Genomic DNA, 17,824 nt, shown 5'->3' with positions numbered 1-17,824 from the left:
GCGGAACCTCTATAGATGCAATCCCTATTTTCCATTCATAATTTTGAAGGTGTGCAAGGCTAAAGTGTGTAAATGGAATTCTCTATATTAAAAATCACAAGACACTGAATCTAAATTCTGCGACTCAAGGAAATTAATAATATCCATACGTAAATAAAATGGCTTTAAATTTAAACATAATGCAAAAAAAAAAAAAGTTTAAACATTAAAAGCAAAAGAGACGCGCATATTAACAAGAAATGCTTGTCATCAAAATCATAGATAGACTAGGTAAAACACGAAACAAATTCACCTGATGCTTTCACAGGAATCCATAGAAAGTCAGGTTAAGACTTGAACATGGTGGCTTGCTGTTTCCCTGAATTGGAAAAGAAAGTGACAGTGATAGAGGTACTGACAACAAGAAGCTGACAGGTAGATCCATCTTTTCCAGACTCGACTCTTCCTCTGTTCACAATATAGAGCAACCACCTGACTTTTTCTTCTTGTTTTTATTCGGAGGCTGGAGCACTACCTTAATGGCTGCATCAAAGACTGCCTTCACATTCTGCATTAAAGCCATTGCACGAGATTCCATTTGAATTCAACACAAATTTCAGGTTCAAAATGAAGAATATATGGATGATGTTTAACCTGCTGTGTTTTTGAGCTACACTCGATGTATGCAGGAGCCCCAATCTGTTTCTTTAATTCCTCTCCCTTAAGAAAAAGAATATATGCAAGAAAAATATTTTTAAAATGAGAGGAATGTATTCTCCTTGAAAGAAATAACGAGAATAATAATAATCTGTAGATAAGTACTTGAGCTGCAGAAATGGGAACTGCGTTAGGATGGTCATTTAAGAATTGTTGATCATCACGGAGATCTGCAGCATCAAAGAGTAGGAAACATAAGAATTTTTCATAAAATAGAAAGGGTTTCTTAAACATTAATATAAAGGATACTCTTTCTTATTTGAGAAATTTTCCAGCCGCTTGGGGAATTACTCAAAAACAATTCACAAGGCAACCATGGCAAGCGTATCATTATCTGGGGAGAAAGTATCATACCAAGCTTAGTTCCGACAAGAATTATTGGAACACCAGGTGCATAATGCTTTAATTCAGGAATCCACTGAAATAAAAACCAAGAAAACACATGATCAACATGCACAAGAAATTACAGATATCTCAACCCATGCTAAACAAATTTTTATCTCTAAAGACAATATCATTCAAAAGGCGAAACCTTCTTGGCAACATTTTCATAACTGGCCTTGCTGATGAGAGAAAATGCAAGAATAAAGACATCAGCCCCACGATAGCTCAATGGTCGTAATCTATTGTAGTCCTCTTGACCTGTTTCAAGGCAATAATTTCAAATAAAAGCTAGAAAGAAATCGCATTTACTAACAGGAAAAACAATTTCAGAAGCCATTTCTAATTTACCAGCAGTATCCCATAAGCCTAAGTTGACAGTGCTGCCATCCACTACAACATTTGCACTGAAATTGTCGAAAACAGTTGGCACATAGTCCTGTTCCACAGAAATTGTAAAAAATAAAAATAAAGATACCAATATGAAAATCTGTAATAAAGATGATCAGACCCTGACATAGCAATCGCCCCAATTTTGATTTCAGTTCACCATGAAAATATCTGGTTGTAGCTGATCTATCTACATAATACGGCATTGAGCCCAATCTTAACGGCATTTATGAAAGACAACAAAACTTTCTATAGAAATTTCGACGTCATAGAAATATAGAACAAAGCTCGCTTGAATATAAAAAAATTATAGACAATGCTTCAATCATTTATCCGAAAACAAGTTACTGAGATATTCAGGTTGTATTTTTAATTTTCTTCACCTATCTGGGAACCAAACAGAAAATTTTAAAAAAATGCCGATAATCCATGCAGAATTTTATTTTATTTTTTCAAAAAAAGAGGAGGTGCTGATAATTCATGGGACATCTTTCATCAAAGATCCAAAAATTAAGGAAGGATAATGGAAAAGGCTCACCGTGGGGAACGTGTTGCTGGTGTAGGAAATCAGCAAGCAGGTCTTTCCGACGGCGCCATCGCCGACAGTGACGCACTTTATGAACCTCGAGGCGCTCATTTTCCTCCGTCGCCGTTAGAATTAAAAAGTAACAGATATTGAAATCGTTTTTTTCCCAATAATTTGGGGCTTTTCTTTCACAGATTTGCTTCACGCACTTCTTGTAATCGTCGTCGCTGTTAAACGTAGAATGAGATCCACAGGCTTCATCTGTTGTCTCCTCGAATCAAATCCTAAGGAACAGATTGATGGGAGAGTGGAGGCAAGTGGAAGACAGAGAAAATGGAGAAAGAAAAGGGAAAATGGCAAAATGAGAGGAGATGGGGAAACAAATGCGGTTCAAGTTTGAACTGAATGTTAAGCTGACCTCGCCACCTATGCCTCACCTCACTTTCCACGTACTAATATCATTTTTTTCCTTTTTTATTATTATTTCTGGGGGGGGGGGGAAATGCCACTTGGGACTTTCTCTCTCCCTCTTCTTCTTTTTCTGTTGCCTTTGAGAACAAACAATTTGTCCTCACCAATAATTAATCCCACAATCAATAATATAAATATAATATAACTTCATATTATATAATACTAGATCACGATACAATAACTATGTAGATGGTTGAATTTTTTTTAATAAAAACTGAATCTTGAAACATATAAAATAAATATATACCTGGTATGTATTTTTTAAAGTGAATACACATTTAAATCCTAATTTTAATATTTTAAGTAAAATAATGTTAAGAAATAGCATAAATATGTATATATATATATACGTTAGTAAGCCAAAGATATATTATAAATGAACTCCAGAAAGTAAAATTAGTTGGTACCTGGTAGTTACACAGTTATTTTCAAATTAACAAACAACGTCATTTATATTTGAATATAGCGGTGACTGGCCCCGAAGGCAAAAGCCAAATTACAAGAGATGATAGGAGCGCAACAGGACAAGACAGCTCCCCAAAATCAAAGCTTTACACTCCTAATCTCGAATCAGGCTCTCTGCTTTCTGCACAGTGAATTGAATCACTGTTCTAAATTTAAAATCTCATCAACCAACCAGCAGTCGAGACATGCGCGATTGCAAAGGCAAATTATAGAGCTTCCATGCCTTGTGGACTAGCACCAACCGAGCCAAGCAGTGCTTAGTGCCATGCTTAGTTTAGAAATTGGATGGACTGGCAGCAAAGTCTTTTTTTCCCCCTGAGAAAAGTTTTGATCACTTCAAAGCAATTCTTTTGCTGTAATTGACCTTGAAACCTGCCCTGGGATTTTGAATGTTGAGAGTTCTCCAAAAGCTAGAACTTCCAGGAACTTCAAAAATGACATATAGGGGTTAAATTTGAAATGTTTTCTGATACTGCAATCTCACAAGACAAGAGTGGCATATTATCCTTTCTTAGATATCAAATCCATGTGGCTTCCACTGTCAACAACCAGACCCTTCTTCAAAACGATTACGTCTCTAATAGTGGATAGTCCATGTGCCACAACAATTGTTGTTCGATTTGACACCATCTTGTCTAGTGCCTGCTGAACTATGAGATCTGAATCTGCATCAAGTGCACTTGTTGGCCTCATCAAGAAGCACTGCCTTAGGCTTATTCCGATAGCAATTCTATGTTTCTGCTCCCCAGACAGTCCCCCTCCAACCTAAATTCAACAACCTGTTAAAGGCATCACTAGAGGATTGGCCACAAATCTGTAGAAAAAAGTTAGATATGGGCAAAATTTGAAATGGGACCATCCTAGACGGATGCTCTTTCCTAATTAAGGAACGAACTTTGATATCATCAAAAGAAAAAAAGAAGCCACTTTTAATTAACTGAATTCTTGTAAAATGCCAGGGCTGTTTGGAGAACGCACCTGTGTTTTTATAACTATCTGGCAGTTCTTGGACGAATGTGCCTTTGCGGCTTTGAGAGCTTCGGTGTCTTGCTTCGATCATGCTTAAGATATTGGCGGCAGCGTGCCTGCACGGCTTTTAGCAACGGCGGCAAGGTTCGCTGCTTTTATACCTAAAGCACTGTGGAATGAGGATCTTGCTAAATTGGATTGCTTTCGGCCACTTAATTCCAAGATTTATTCTACCTTTATGAATTCTACCGAATTATTCCACCTTTATTACCGGAATCATGGTGTCCAGCTAAATGAGATATCGTAGTCAACTCCATTTTTTACATTACAAATGAAAACGAAAATGAAAAATAAGGGCTTAATTCTAAATCACCTTTTCATCTTTATCTAAGGTCAGTTTTACGTTATTTTTTAAAAGTTACTTTAGAAGTATTATAGAAACCAAAATTTAAAAGTGTTGTTCAAAATTATAGTTTAAAATTTAATTGTTTAATATTGCTGTTAAAGATTGAGTTTAAAAAATAAAAAGTCTATTATAAATATTATGATGTAAATTAAAAATATAGTATTTAAATTATATTTACATTTATATATGAATTATATCAATTTAAACTATAATAAAAATACAAATAAAAAATATAATTATAATAAAAATATATTTTATATAACTCACTTGTAATATTTTAATATATAAATCATAATAAATTGTGTTTTAAGGATGTTTGTATTAAATTATTGAAATAAAACGTAAATACATAATTGAGTGGAACTCATGTATTAGTAAGGGTAAAATATAATTTTTTTCTAAATGTAAAGTTAGAATGAAAAACCTGGAAATTCTAGCTTTTACCGTTGGTTTGAAATCATCGTTTTTCATATCAAATTTATTTATCAATTTTTACTCGTTTGACATTAATTTTGCTGTCAAAACGAACTTCTCAACTAAAAGTGCTTTTAAACAGCATTGTCGAACAGGACATAAAAAAAAAAGAGAGACTATTTTCAGCTTTAAATCCAACATAAAAAATTGCACAAATTGCACGTTTAGTACCTTAAATATTATCTTTGTTCTATTTTAGTATCTAAATTTTATTTTCAAAATCATAATTAATGTTTAGTTTAAGTTTCATTTTATTACCACATCGTTAAAGATTTAATGGAATTGTTGTACAATATTGTTATGGGTAAATTATGTCATTTATTACTCATTTATCTTCTCACTTTTATTTTAATTATTAAATTTTATTTTTTAAATTTAATCACTTAATTTTAAAATTATTCTTATTTTAATCCCTCTAACTTATTTTCTATGACATGAAGTCTTTTAATTATACTTTATTAATATATGGTTTAAATAAAAAAAGGAAGCGGCAGGTTATAGAGATAGGTAAGAGTGATCATGAGGGGATTTATAGAAACTATGTTGAAATTTTAAAGTTGAAATAAACCAAAATAAAATCTAAACTAAATGTTAGATGTGATTTTAGAAAAGTTTTAAGTACTAAAATAAAACAAATTTAATAGTTTAGTTACTTAACATGTAGTTTATCCTAAAAATTTTCAACAAGCTTTCCATTTTAGTTAATTCTATAAGGATTTACATCACTGGTAGGATTTTCTTTCTTTCTTTTTTTTCAAAAGAAAAAGTATTTTTGGCAATTTTATGCTGGAAATCAACCATACATTATCAAACAAAAGAAATGGCAAAGCGCCAAAGCCGTATAATTGTGCTCGAACAAGGTAGTGATCACAATATCGTTGCATACGGATCTTAATTACAAACATATTACACACTATGTATGATATAGAAAAGAAGAGAAAAACATGCATGTACAATCTATGACGAGGACCTTCTTCTTCTTCTTCTTATTTTGCGCGCACCTCATTTCAGGAAAAAACAGGAGGTGATCACATTACTTTCCCATGAAATTAGAATATCAAGGGGAGACGCGAGAAAACGAAATATAGGAAGTTACTAATCGATCAAGGAGAGCATACCCATACGTAGTAAGGCCGTCTTCAAACTGCACAACGCACGGAGACAATCTTGTTCGTTTATTCAACGGAGACGCAGGAGCCGTCGGAGATTGTCAGTGGCTCCGATATCGACCTCGGCGGCTTCAGCGATACAACTGAGTTTGGGTCTAAGTGAAAACTTGGGAAAAGGCAAGCTGCTAGGTGGTGGAGAGAGTGTAAAGACAGAACCTGAAAACTTCTCCAAATCTTTGGCAACGTTACCTGTTGCTACGTAAGACGATGCTAGAACCCTGGGGAGATCATTCGGGTCGGGTCCTATAGGGTTAACTGATGCCATGACTGAGGGCTTAATCATGGCCTGTGTTTTTGTTGCTTCTGTTGGCTTCAAATGATCTTTATTCGGCTGATCCTCTACTCTGCCGCAGATGATGGGCTGTTTTGATTTCGATCTCTTTGGAGTGAGAGATTGGTCTCTAGCTTTGTTGTTATTTTTCCCGTTTGAAGGAGAAGAAGAAAGGCTCCGGGTCCGAGAAGGGAGGGGATTATCGGGGGTTGGAAGTGGAAGGAGAGGCGGCTGCTGCTGCATCTGCTGATGATTTGGATAGAATATTGGATTGTGAAGAGCAGTCGAAGGAGGATAAGAGAAAGAGAGGAACAGCGGTGGAGCAAACATGAAGCCGCCGCCTCCTGTTCCATTTAGGGTGTTTGTCGGAACTAAGTTTTCATTTGATTTTGGAACGAAGTTGGCTCCCATATTGCTCTTTGGGACATTTCTGAGTTGCTTGTAAGGAGAAAATGGTTTCTCAGCTGAAGATGACATAAAAATTGCAGCCATGAGATTGTTTTTTATTTCTTTTACACCTTACTGACTGAAATTTGGAGAAAAAAAGGATCTTTTTTATATATTACAAAGAAAACAGGCGATGATCTTTGAAATAATATGATCAAAAGCCTAAAATCAAAATCTTTAGAAAAATCTATATTTCACAGAGAAAATTAATCTTTACGGATTCTCTCAAGAGGGGGGAAAAAGAAATGTTTAAAAATACTACATATACAAAATCTACGAGAAAAGATAACAAAGAATTGATTAGAAATCTTCCCAAACGGATCTGAGGGATGTTTATAGAAAACAGCTTTGCAATTTTCTTTGTAATTATTTTTCTGTGCAAAACTACAAACTTTCAAGAGCGTTAAACTCTGTGCCTGCTTTTATAGAGGCCATTTAGCCACCGAAGTCTCCAACGGCTATTTTATTTTTATGATTAAAGTATTACTCAAGTTACTCCTAATTTACCGACAACACCCGGGAGACAACGTTTGGGCGGCAGCCGCCGATTCGATTTTGACTGTTGGATCCAATTGTTTGATGTAGCCGTTGAGGGGATACTAGCCGTTGATCTGTTCCTCGGGGGTTCTTCAAGGTTGGTCCGCTACGAAAGGGACTTGATAAAATCTTAGCCACACACGTGCTCCACTTGGTGGGACCCGCGGGCGGGTATTTTATTTTACCTCACGCACAGGGAATGAGCGCGGGCAACGCATTTATTTATTAAAAAAACTATTATCCTTTTTGGAGCACAACCATGATAAGTATGATGAATTGAGTCCTACAATAACACAGAGCCACACCTTCTGCGATTCGAGCACGTGGCAGATCTCTTGATGAGATTTTTCATCCCATGATTGATTTGGTCGGTGTCATGCGCACGTGACCTTCTTTCTTCTTGATTAATGTGTAACGGGGCTACTGAGATTTGGGTCCGTAAGGCTATGAATTTTGCAAAAGAAAAATTACTATTCGCCATAGAACATTTACATGTTAATTATCAACGTAAATCTTTTAATTTTTTTTATTTAATCTTAATTTAATTGATAAAATAGTAGTCTTACACTTTCACATTTGCCTACCTGTCATCATGCATGCAACATATTTAAGTATATCAATCAGTAGCGGATCAAAAAAAATTAAGAATATGGTCTAAAATTTTAATTTTTTTAAAAAAATGGGTATACAAAAAAATTAATTTTTTAATTTTTTTAACACATTAAGTTAAATTTAACTATTTTTCTAAAATAATGAGATGCATTTTGCTCCTACGGGATTTAGTGCATTTGCGTCTAGTATCAATGTACAGAACATTGGTGAGTTTTTTTTCTTATTCATAAATTATTTATATAAAGTTTATTTATGTTCATTTATTAAGTTAAATAAATGAATATCAACAATTTTTTATATTCATTTGATAAACAACATAAATAAAGGTGTGTTTGGTTTATTTATGTTCATGAATAATCTCATTTATCTACTTGTTCTTTTATGTTTATAGACAAACTTATTTATTTTTTATTTTAAACATTTAAATCAACATGAATCAAATATTAACATTTTATAAATAAACAAACAAACACAAATATAACTTTATTCATTCAACCTTGTAAGACAATTTAATTATAGTTGAAAATACAATATATGAAAACATCTCATAAAGGATATCATTTTGTTTTTGTTTTTACCTATACAGCTATACTATAATTAGTTTATCGATTTGATCCACCAATGAACGAAACACCAACTTAGTTTATATATTCAAAAAACTTAAATGCAATATAAAGTGCAAGGTTGTATTTAATTTAACTCTTAACTTCGGGTTTTTAAATTGGAGGTAATAACTAATGATATTAAGAAAGGTGACTTTGCACGAATCAATTTATTTTAGTGATTAATGGAATTGCTATTGTTTTTAGATTTCACGAGTTCAAGCACCAACGACTGTAATAGGTTGATTGAGCGTTTATTATCAAATGATTGAGAATGATTAGAATAAATAAAAAAAGGAAAAAATAAATAAAAGCTGTGGTGATGAATTGAAAACCATTTGCAAAGCATCTTTGCGCAAAAGGAACAGTGTCAAGACAATAATTGGAAAAAACAATTAACAATTATGATTTAATTCTATAAATATCGTGTTTAATATATTCTAGGTGATATTTTACTTGTATATGAACCAAAAATGAGTGGTACACCCATCTCCCTGTCAATCCACTGTGTCTCCTAAATATTTTATAATTGTATTGTAGGCGCTGACGTGAGTTTAAACCATTAAAATGCACCGACCATATATTTTAAAGCCTGGGGTTTGGTCATTGGTCATTGGTCATTTTTAGATTCTAGGCTGCATTTAAATATTTTGGTTTCTTCGATTACAATATGACATCCCTTCGAGATCGAATCAACTTAATTCGTGGGGCCGTCTAGGTGAATACTTTGGACTAATTGGAGTACAGAGTAAATACGCATAAAAGAAATAATTACACATTTTTATAATAGTTAGATGAAAAATATTAAATTTTAAGATTAATTTTATTTTCCTTTGATAAATATCTTTATATTTTTATTGTTAATTTTATTATTTAGTATTAACTTTTACTTTTTTTCGAACTTTTAATTTTATATTACTTGTAATTGAATTCTACTCTATGTATAATTAGTTGTCGTTAGTTTATTTTATAAAAAACATGATATATATTAAATTATTTAATCTTAATTGTAGTTAAATTTTTCTATATTTAAATATTAATTTTGAAAAATAAAATAAAATAGTTTTTAAAAAAAGAATATATAAAAATCTATAGTTTATTTATCAAATTATAATTTAAATCTGTTTACAAATTATAAAATTTTAATAAAATAATTTATATTCCTTGTTACTTACCCTCTCATCTTCTATGTAACATATAATAAAGTCAATAATTTATTTTTTTGTGATAACGTTGAACAAATTTTTGTCTTCTTTTAAACTTCTATGAAATCTGCAGTGTTTTTAAAGCTTATATTATGTATAATTTTATAATTATCGACAGGGACAGGGCGTATTGAGGCAAAAATATATAATTTTAAAATAATAAGGACTTATTATATATTTAATGTAAAAATTTGGGGATGGGACAAAAGTCTAATTTTACTTAAATTTAAACTGGTAATGACCTAAAATGCTATTAAACCAAAAATTTTGGGATGGGACAAGAGCCCCCACTTCCTATATAGTTATGTTCTTGGTAAAAGTTTAATATATTAAATTGATTTTAATACTTTTGAATAATAAATTGTATGTGTTGTTGATAAGCTTCCAATTGTTATAAAAGATGAACTTATAAAGTTTTACGGATAAAAATATATTATAAATATAAAATACACATAAAATATTCAAATTATATGAGAATTTATAATTTTGATGGGCTGCCTTGACCCATCCTCGTAGCATGAAGTCTTTGGTTTCTTACATCCCAGGCCCTGTAGATGAAGGTATTTTAGGCCAACCGAGGAATTTTAGACACTACCGACTTCCCCTTACTTTCCTTTTGCAACAAATAGTGTATCCTAGCACGTATTATGCATTCCAGACACCCTATATGAAGATTTTCCTCCATAATTCTATAGAATATGGGCGATAAATGAATTAAGTGTTCATCCTCAAAATTTACATTGCATAAAATACAAAATAAGATCAATTTGAAGACCCTAAGAACTTTATATTACATTGAACTTCTATCATGAACAAGCCATGCAAGAAAAGCATATGCCTCAAGAACTTTCAAACTTTGCTAGTTTTAAAAGCACATGCAATAAATTGACATGCATGTCTTGGAATTAATGAAGGATTGTCCCAACTGAGTTTACTCGGTGACACCTTAGGTTGCTTATGCCACAAGAACTTCCAAACTTTGCTAGTTTTAAAAGTACTAGTAAACCCCCGAATCAAAAGAATCAAAGTCTTTTCATCATCAATTTCTTCCAGGTTCAGTTATGCCATGATTTCACATGTGCATTCATGGCACTACCTCTTTTTAATATATAGGCTTGCACTCATTCTACCTACAAGATTCCAGTTTGCAACCAAACAGCTCATAAATTCTGCAACATATGCCTTGTTTCAATACATCTAATGACCCTTCCCCTTTGTTGAACCAGTAAATTAAACCTTTCGAAAAAAGAGTCCACACACGTATCACATGCTTGATCACATTTTCAGTTATTAACAATACTCTGTATCAATAATCTTATCTATAATCTACACCAAGGAATTTATTTCCTCTTAGCACACGAGTATCATAACCTCTGAGTAAGCTACGGTGCATTGACAATACCTCCAACAAACTCATGTGACTTACCAGAGTGAAATCTGTGATATGACCACATATCTATTTAGCATGCTGTCATACAAGTAGAAATCCTAATTATCCTATGTCTTATATAATAGGTGAGATCACTATAAATATCCCTCAACCACAATCGATAGGTAATCCTTTATACCATCTTCTTCATAAATAACCTTCTTCTCCTAATGCCTTAATCCTTCTCACAAGAAAACATTGGTTAATGGCGCTATCTCATTGGCCGTGGCTCTTCATCCAAACCAGAAGGGGTAAATCGTCGACGGCCAACAAGACAAACTCGTTTCATCAACATTAATGCTTAATATTAATCCGACCTTGTTGTTCTCTATATTCACGCTCTTTCCATTGCATAAGTTGCCTTATTTAAGGTCATTTTTCTCTTGTCAAATAACATGCTCCCAATAGTCTGGTACTCTGGTTCTTGCTTCTTGTTAAAATTGATTATACCTTGTCTTGTGGGGATTAAGCTGTATAATTATAGTGGCACTTTTCGTATTTCTTGTCATCACACATAACTGTAAAAAGTTCATAGTATTTTTTTAGCTTTATCCAATCTATAACTTATATTTGGTTGTATATAAGATACAAAATCAAAACATTCCTTCAACTTGAGTGGGCCTGAATGCATTGACGATAAGAAAGAGAACGAAACCATGGTGGGTACACTATTTTTTTTCTGGTAGATTCTTTTTGGAGGAACTGCAATTGGTGGAGAGAACTTTTTCTTCATTTTTCTAATATTTCCTAAGATGGATTTTTGTTTCCTTGGGTGGTCAGGTAAGAAATTCATAAGATGCTAGTTCTCTGAGCGTGTTTCAAATGAAAACTATCAGAGTTGTCACGTACGAGTATCATCAATTTTTTGGATCGGGCTTGTAAGATTTATATATATGCCATGCATATTTATTTGGGATGGCTTTGACAAAAACTTTCCTGGGACTGGAAATATTCAAGAGGATCCAAGTAAGTCAAATAATTTTGGTTGCTGAGCATCTTGATCCTAATTCACATGAAACAGGTCTGGTTTCAATACTCTGACTTTTATATTAGAGACCACGATCATGAATCATAGTACATCTTACTGGACTCTTGTTACCATTTCTCCTGTGTTTGCAAACTACATAACCGCCTATCATATATGTTCCGTTGATTTGTTGGTTGTTTCTTTTATTTCCTTCTCTTACAGGCTATTGTATCACCTACGACTGATAGTTTTAAGCATTAACGTTTTGCAATTTGCAGTCAGACTTTCAGGCGATGAAAATAGTACATCTGTACAACCATGTCTACAGTTTGGGTGAAAACGAGGTTGTCTTTCCACATTCTGCATTAATGTCAAAAAGTGACCATTAGTTTTTTATCCTTTGACAACATTTATTGCCCTCTGTAGGACTCACTGGATCTGCTGGTATCACGTAAGTATATTGAACAACTCAGCAGCAAGATCTTGTTGACGATCCTGAGAGTGGGGTAGGACCTAATACCTCTTGCAACTCTTCAAAGAAAGTTAGTTGGGTGGATTTTGGATCACCGTCATTGTCTGACTTCTTGTTAGTGTCGGTACCTATCATGCTTTACATCATTGTTTGCTCATGTACATTTTTTTCTTTTGAACTCCCCTCGGGCCCTTGCTATATATATACATTGAACAAACAGGAGACTTCTGCCAAAATCATTGATTCTAGTCAGTGAAAAACCAAAGTTTAGTTGATAATTCTCGTGATCTATTGCTTTGAAGTTTTCATCGTAATCTAAATGCACTTTCACATGGAATATGATGCTTAATATTGTTGTTTGTAAAGAAATAAACTGATACAATTCACTCCCATGAAGAAACATATCTCCTTGAATCTTTTGTGCAGGGAAATGGTGTGTTGGGAAATAAACCAAGTACAAGTAATTTCCCTATAACCAGATTAGTGAGAATGCAAAATAAAAGCGGAAAAATAATACCCAAAATTGATAACGGAGTTCAGCCAATTGTGCTTACGTCTCCGGACTGCTGCAGATCTTTTACTAAGAGAGAAAATTTACAGGTGTTTACAAAACACTCACTACTCACAAGAAAACTCTCTAGTATTGGGAGAAAGAAATGATTTTTGGGATGGTTTTGAAGCTAAATGAGCTAGGGTATTTATAGTTGAAACTTAAGGACTTAATCTTGTAAATACCCTAAAACCTAGGGATTAATTGTGATTATCCCATTATCATTTTTCAACAAACATCTACCAAACTTTGAAAAACTATTTTTCAAAGAAACATTTACCAAACTTTGAAAATCATTTTTTCAAAGTTGGTTACCAAACTTGAAAACCATTTTAATACTTTCAACAATCTCCCACTTGAAGACTGATTTTAATCTGTCTTCACACCTCGATCTATGCAACAGCTTTTCTAGTCTTGTTACTCTAGCATGCCAACTGAAGTTGAACACAACTTCAGTTTGTCTGTAGTCACCGTCTTTGTCAACATATCTGCCGGATTTTGAGCTCCACTGATCTTTTCAAGTTTCAAAATCTCATCTTCCAGAAGAGACCGGATAAAATGATATCGCAATTGTATGTGCTTTGTCCTGGAATGAAAAGATGGATTCTTTGCTAGATGTATAGCACTTTGACTGTCGCAATACAAGACATTGTTTTCTTGTTTCTTGTCTAACTCTTCCAAGAAACTTTGGAGTCAAACCATCTCCTTGCTAGCTTCCGTAACAACGACATATTCTGCTTCAGTTGTGGAGAGAGCAACTATCTTCTGTAGTTGAGAAACCCAACTCACTGCGGTTCCTCCTAGAGTATAGACATACCCTGTAGTACTCCTTCTGATGTCAACATTTCTGGCTAAGTCAGCATCTACATAGCCTGTCAGTATCGTATCTCCACCTTTGAAACAAAGTGCTTTGTTTGTGGTACCCCACAGATATCTGAGGATCCATTTGACTGCTTCCCAGTGTACCTTGCCCGGATTATTCATGTTCCTGCTAATAGTTCCCACTGTTTGAGCAATATCTGGTCTGGTACAAACCATGGCATACATCAGACTTCCAATTGCTGAGGCGTACGACACCTTCACCATGTGTGCACGTTCTTCCTCCGTCTTTGGTGACTGTTCTTTGGAGAGTCTGAAATGAACACCTAAAGGTGTACTTATTGGTTTAGCATCTTGCATGTTGAACCTGGAGAGTACTTTGTTGATGTACTCAGCCTGTGATAATATCAAAGTCCCTGACTTTGTGTCTCTCTTGATCCTCATCCCAAGAATCTTCTTTGCAGCGCCCAGATCCTTCATGGAAAACTACTTTGACAATTTTTGCTTCAAGTTTATAATCTCTTGCATGTCTGAGCCAGCAACGAGCATGTCATCAACGTACAACAATAAAATAATGAAGCTATTGTCGAACCTCTTGATGTAGCAAAAATGATCTGCTTGGCATCTGGTAAAACCACGGCTACTCATGAAACTATCGAACTTCTTGTACCACTGTCTAGGAGCTTGTTTTAAACCATACAAGCTCTTCTTCAACCTGCATACCAGATTTTTCTTGTCTGCCTCTATGAAGCCTTCTGGCTGCTTCATATAGATTTCTTCCTCCAAATCACCATGAAGGAAAGCTGTCTTTACATCTAACTGCTCAAGATGTAAATTCTCTGCAGCTACAATTTTCAACACCAGTCTGATTGTAGATTTCACGACTGGAGAGAAAATTTCATTGTAGTCAATACCTTCTTTTTGTTGAAAACCTTTGACAACCAATCTTGGTTTATAGCGTTTGCTCCCATCGTGCTCTTCTTTGATCCTGTAAATCCACTTGTTGTGAAGTGCTTTCTTGCCTGGTGGTAATTCAGCTAATTCCCACGTCTGATTTGACAAAAGCGAGTCCATCTCATCTTTCATGGAATACTCCCACTTGACTGAATCCTCCACTTGCATTCATAGCACTCTGGTTCACCATTGTCAGTCAGCAACAAGTAGTGCAAAGAAGGAGAATACCGTTGGGTTGGTTTAGGAATTCTGGATGAGCGTCTCAGTTCTGGTGTGCCTGGTTCTTCCTCTTGAACTGATTCAGGACTGATCTGAACATCATTTCCAGAAATCTCCTCGAACTCAGCAAATTCCTTTGTTTCAGCTTCGGTATTACTTGATTCTGCGGTTGACCTGTCTTTGTACATCACATTTTCATTGAAAATGACGTCTCTGCTTCTAATGATCTTCCGATTTTTGTAGTCCAAAACCGATAACCAACAAATTCCTTTGTTTCAGCTTCGGTATTACTTGATTCTGCGGTTGACCTTCTTTGTACATCACATTTTCATTGAAAATGACGTCTCTGCTTCTAATGATCTTCCGATTTTTGTAGTCCCAAAACCGATAACCAAACTCATCACCACCGTAACCAACAAAGGCACATTTGTTGGACTTAGCATCAAGTTTACTTCTTTCAGCAGAGTCTATGTGTACATAAGAAATACAACCAAACACTCTTAAGTGTGAAAGGTTTATTTCTTTCTTGCTCCAAACTTCCTCTGGTATTCTGCCATCCAAAGGAACTGAGGGCCCACGGTTGATCAGGTAAGCTGCAGTGTTGATAGCTTCAGCCCATAGAAATTTGGGCAATCCGACATGTATCCTCATGCTTCTGGCACGTTCATTCAGAGTTCTGTTCATGCGCTCTGCTACGCCATTCTGTTGCGGTGTTATGGGAACTGTTGTCTCCATCTTGATCCCATTATTTACGCAGAAATCTCTGAATCTATTATCTCTGTACTCTCCTCCATTGCCAGACCTCAACCGCTTGACTTTTAAACCAGTCTCATTTTCCACCATGGCCTTCCATTTTCTGAAGGTATCGAAGACTTCTGATTTCTTCTTCAGAAAATAAACCCACACCTGCCTTGTTGAATCATCGATGAAGGTGACATAATATAGTGAGCCTGCAAGAGATGGAACTGGGGATGGTCCCCATACATCAGTATGAACCAATTCTAACCTTTCTGCCTTGGGTGTCTTGCCAATCTTTGCAAAACTGACTTTCTTTTGTTTGCCAAAGATGCAATCCTTGCATAGTCCGACATCTACATTCTTTAGATCCGGCAGCTTCCCTTTTGACAGAAGTATTTTCATTCCTTTCTCGCTCATATGGCCAAGCCTTTGGTGCCATAGGTTTGATTTTCCATTAACATCTGCTACTGCAATGATATTCTCTAAATTTAAGGTTACATAGAGAGTACCAGTCTTCTTACCACGAGCAATGACAAGTGCTCATTTGGTAATCTCCATTCACAACTGAAAGGTTGTATTGTATCCTTCTCCATCAGTGTCCTACAGAAATCAAATTTCTTTTGAGACCATGAATATATCTCACTCCTGTCAGCTTCCAGGTGGTCTGGTTTGGCAACTTTAGTCGGATGTCTCATTTTCCGACGATCTTCAAGGTTTTCATCATCAGCAAGATGAACCTTCCAAAATCACCACTGACATAGTTCTCCATGATTTCTTAGCATGGCGTGGAGTGGAAAGATGCCCCTGAATCCAAAATCCATGATTCAATCGGACTGTTGACGCTTAAAATCATGGCATCACCTGTCTCATCCGTCATGTTGGCAGATTCCTGTGCGCCGGTATTTTTCTTCGGTGCTCGACAATCTCTTTTGAAGTGGCCCTTCTTGCCGCAATTATAACAGGTAAAATCTTTATTTCATGTTCTTGATTTTCCCCTTCTGGATTTCGATCTGTCACGATTTGAATTTCTTTATGAAGTTCTCCCTCTGGACTCCGTGTGCAAGGCTGAGGAGGTTGATGCTTCACCCGATTCTCTCCGTCGAATTTCTTCGCTCAGTATCAGATCCCGAACATCGTCGAATTTTAATTTGTTGTTTCCCGACAAACTGCTGACTGCTGACTGCTGTAACAGTAGCATTCCAACTGTCTGGTAAAGATGATAAGAGAATTAAAGCTCGAACTTCATCATCAAATTCAATTTCCACTGAACTCAACTGGGTTGTGATTGTGTTGAGTTCATTTAGGTGTTGTGCCATCGATGCCCATTCCGTCATCCGCAAATTGAATAATCGCCTCATCAAATGAACTTTGTTTGAGGCCGATGGCTTCTCATACATATTGGAGAGAGCCGTCATAAGACCCGCCGTAGTCTTTTCCTTTGCTATATTGAAAGCAACATTGCGGGATAACGTTAGTCGGATAACTCCGAGGGCTTATCTGTCGAGAAGAGCCCAGTCTTCATTCTTCATGCCCTCTGGTTGTTTTCCTGAGAGGGGTTGATATAGATTTTTCTGGTATAGAAAATCTTCAATTTGCATCTTCCAAAATCCAAAGTCCGCACCATCGAACTTTTCAATTTTCACATTCCCTTCGTCTGCAGCCATCGCTCCCACTCGAATCTGGCTTCGTTTGGATCGTTTCTGACAATTTTTGTGAACCGCCGTGTATTAGAACACCTCCGTCGACAAACTCGTATCACCGACCGAATTTCACTATTCACGAAATTCACTATTCACGTGAATAGTAACCTGAATAGTAACCTCGCAAAAAATTGACAAAATTCACAACCCAAAAGCTCTGATACCAGTTGTTGGGAAATAAACCAAGTACAAGTAATTTCCCTATAACCAGATTAGTGAGAATGCAAAATAAAAGTGGAAAAATAATACCCAAAATTGATAACGGAGTTCAGCCAATTGTGCTTACGTCTCCGGACTGCTGCAAATCTTTTACTAAGAGAGAAAATTTACAGGTGTTTACAAAACACTCACTACT

At 35.2% G+C, this 17,824-nt stretch overlaps 1 protein-coding gene across 1 annotated transcript; it reads right to left on the bottom strand.

Moving 5' to 3' along the window:
* Positions 1 to 150: 150 nt before the first annotated feature.
* LOC120216628 (rac-like GTP-binding protein RAC1) lies at positions 151 to 2,409 on the bottom strand. Its single transcript, XM_039213983.1, has 7 exons — positions 2,006 to 2,409; positions 1,429 to 1,516; positions 1,229 to 1,338; positions 1,051 to 1,114; positions 802 to 866; positions 634 to 699; positions 151 to 547 (listed from the first exon to the last, which is right to left on the bottom strand). The coding sequence occupies exons 1-7, from the start codon at positions 2,102 to 2,104 to the stop codon at positions 452 to 454; spliced, it is 588 nt and encodes a 195-aa protein (XP_039069914.1). The 5' UTR covers positions 2,105 to 2,409; the 3' UTR covers positions 151 to 451.
* Between the last annotated feature and the right edge of the window lie 15,415 nt (positions 2,410 to 17,824).

The sequence above is a fragment of the Hibiscus syriacus genome, unplaced genomic scaffold (assembly GCF_006381635.1).
Source record: "Hibiscus syriacus cultivar Baekdansim isolate YM2019G1 unplaced genomic scaffold, ASM638163v2 tig00110163_pilon, whole genome shotgun sequence".
In the NCBI taxonomy this organism is placed as follows: Eukaryota; Viridiplantae; Streptophyta; class Magnoliopsida; order Malvales; family Malvaceae; genus Hibiscus; species Hibiscus syriacus.
The sequence above is the reverse complement of the archived record's forward strand: the minus strand, read 5'-3'. Positions and strand labels throughout refer to the sequence as shown.

What these genes read in the sequence shown, in the direction of transcription:
- LOC120216628 (XM_039213983.1), bottom strand. Translation starts at nt 2,104, where the DNA reads ATGAGCGCCTCGAGGTTCATAAAGTGCGTCACTGTCGGCGATGGCGCC. An exon ending in ATGAAAATGTTGCCAAGAAG is followed by an intron (nt 1,115 to 1,228) that starts GTTTCGCCTTTT and finishes TTTTTATTTCAG; the next exon opens with TGGATTCCTGAATTAAAGCA. An exon ending in TTCCCATTTCTGCAGCTCAA is followed by an intron (nt 700 to 801) that starts GTACTTATCTAC and finishes CTTTTTCTTAAG; the next exon opens with GGAGAGGAATTAAAGAAACA.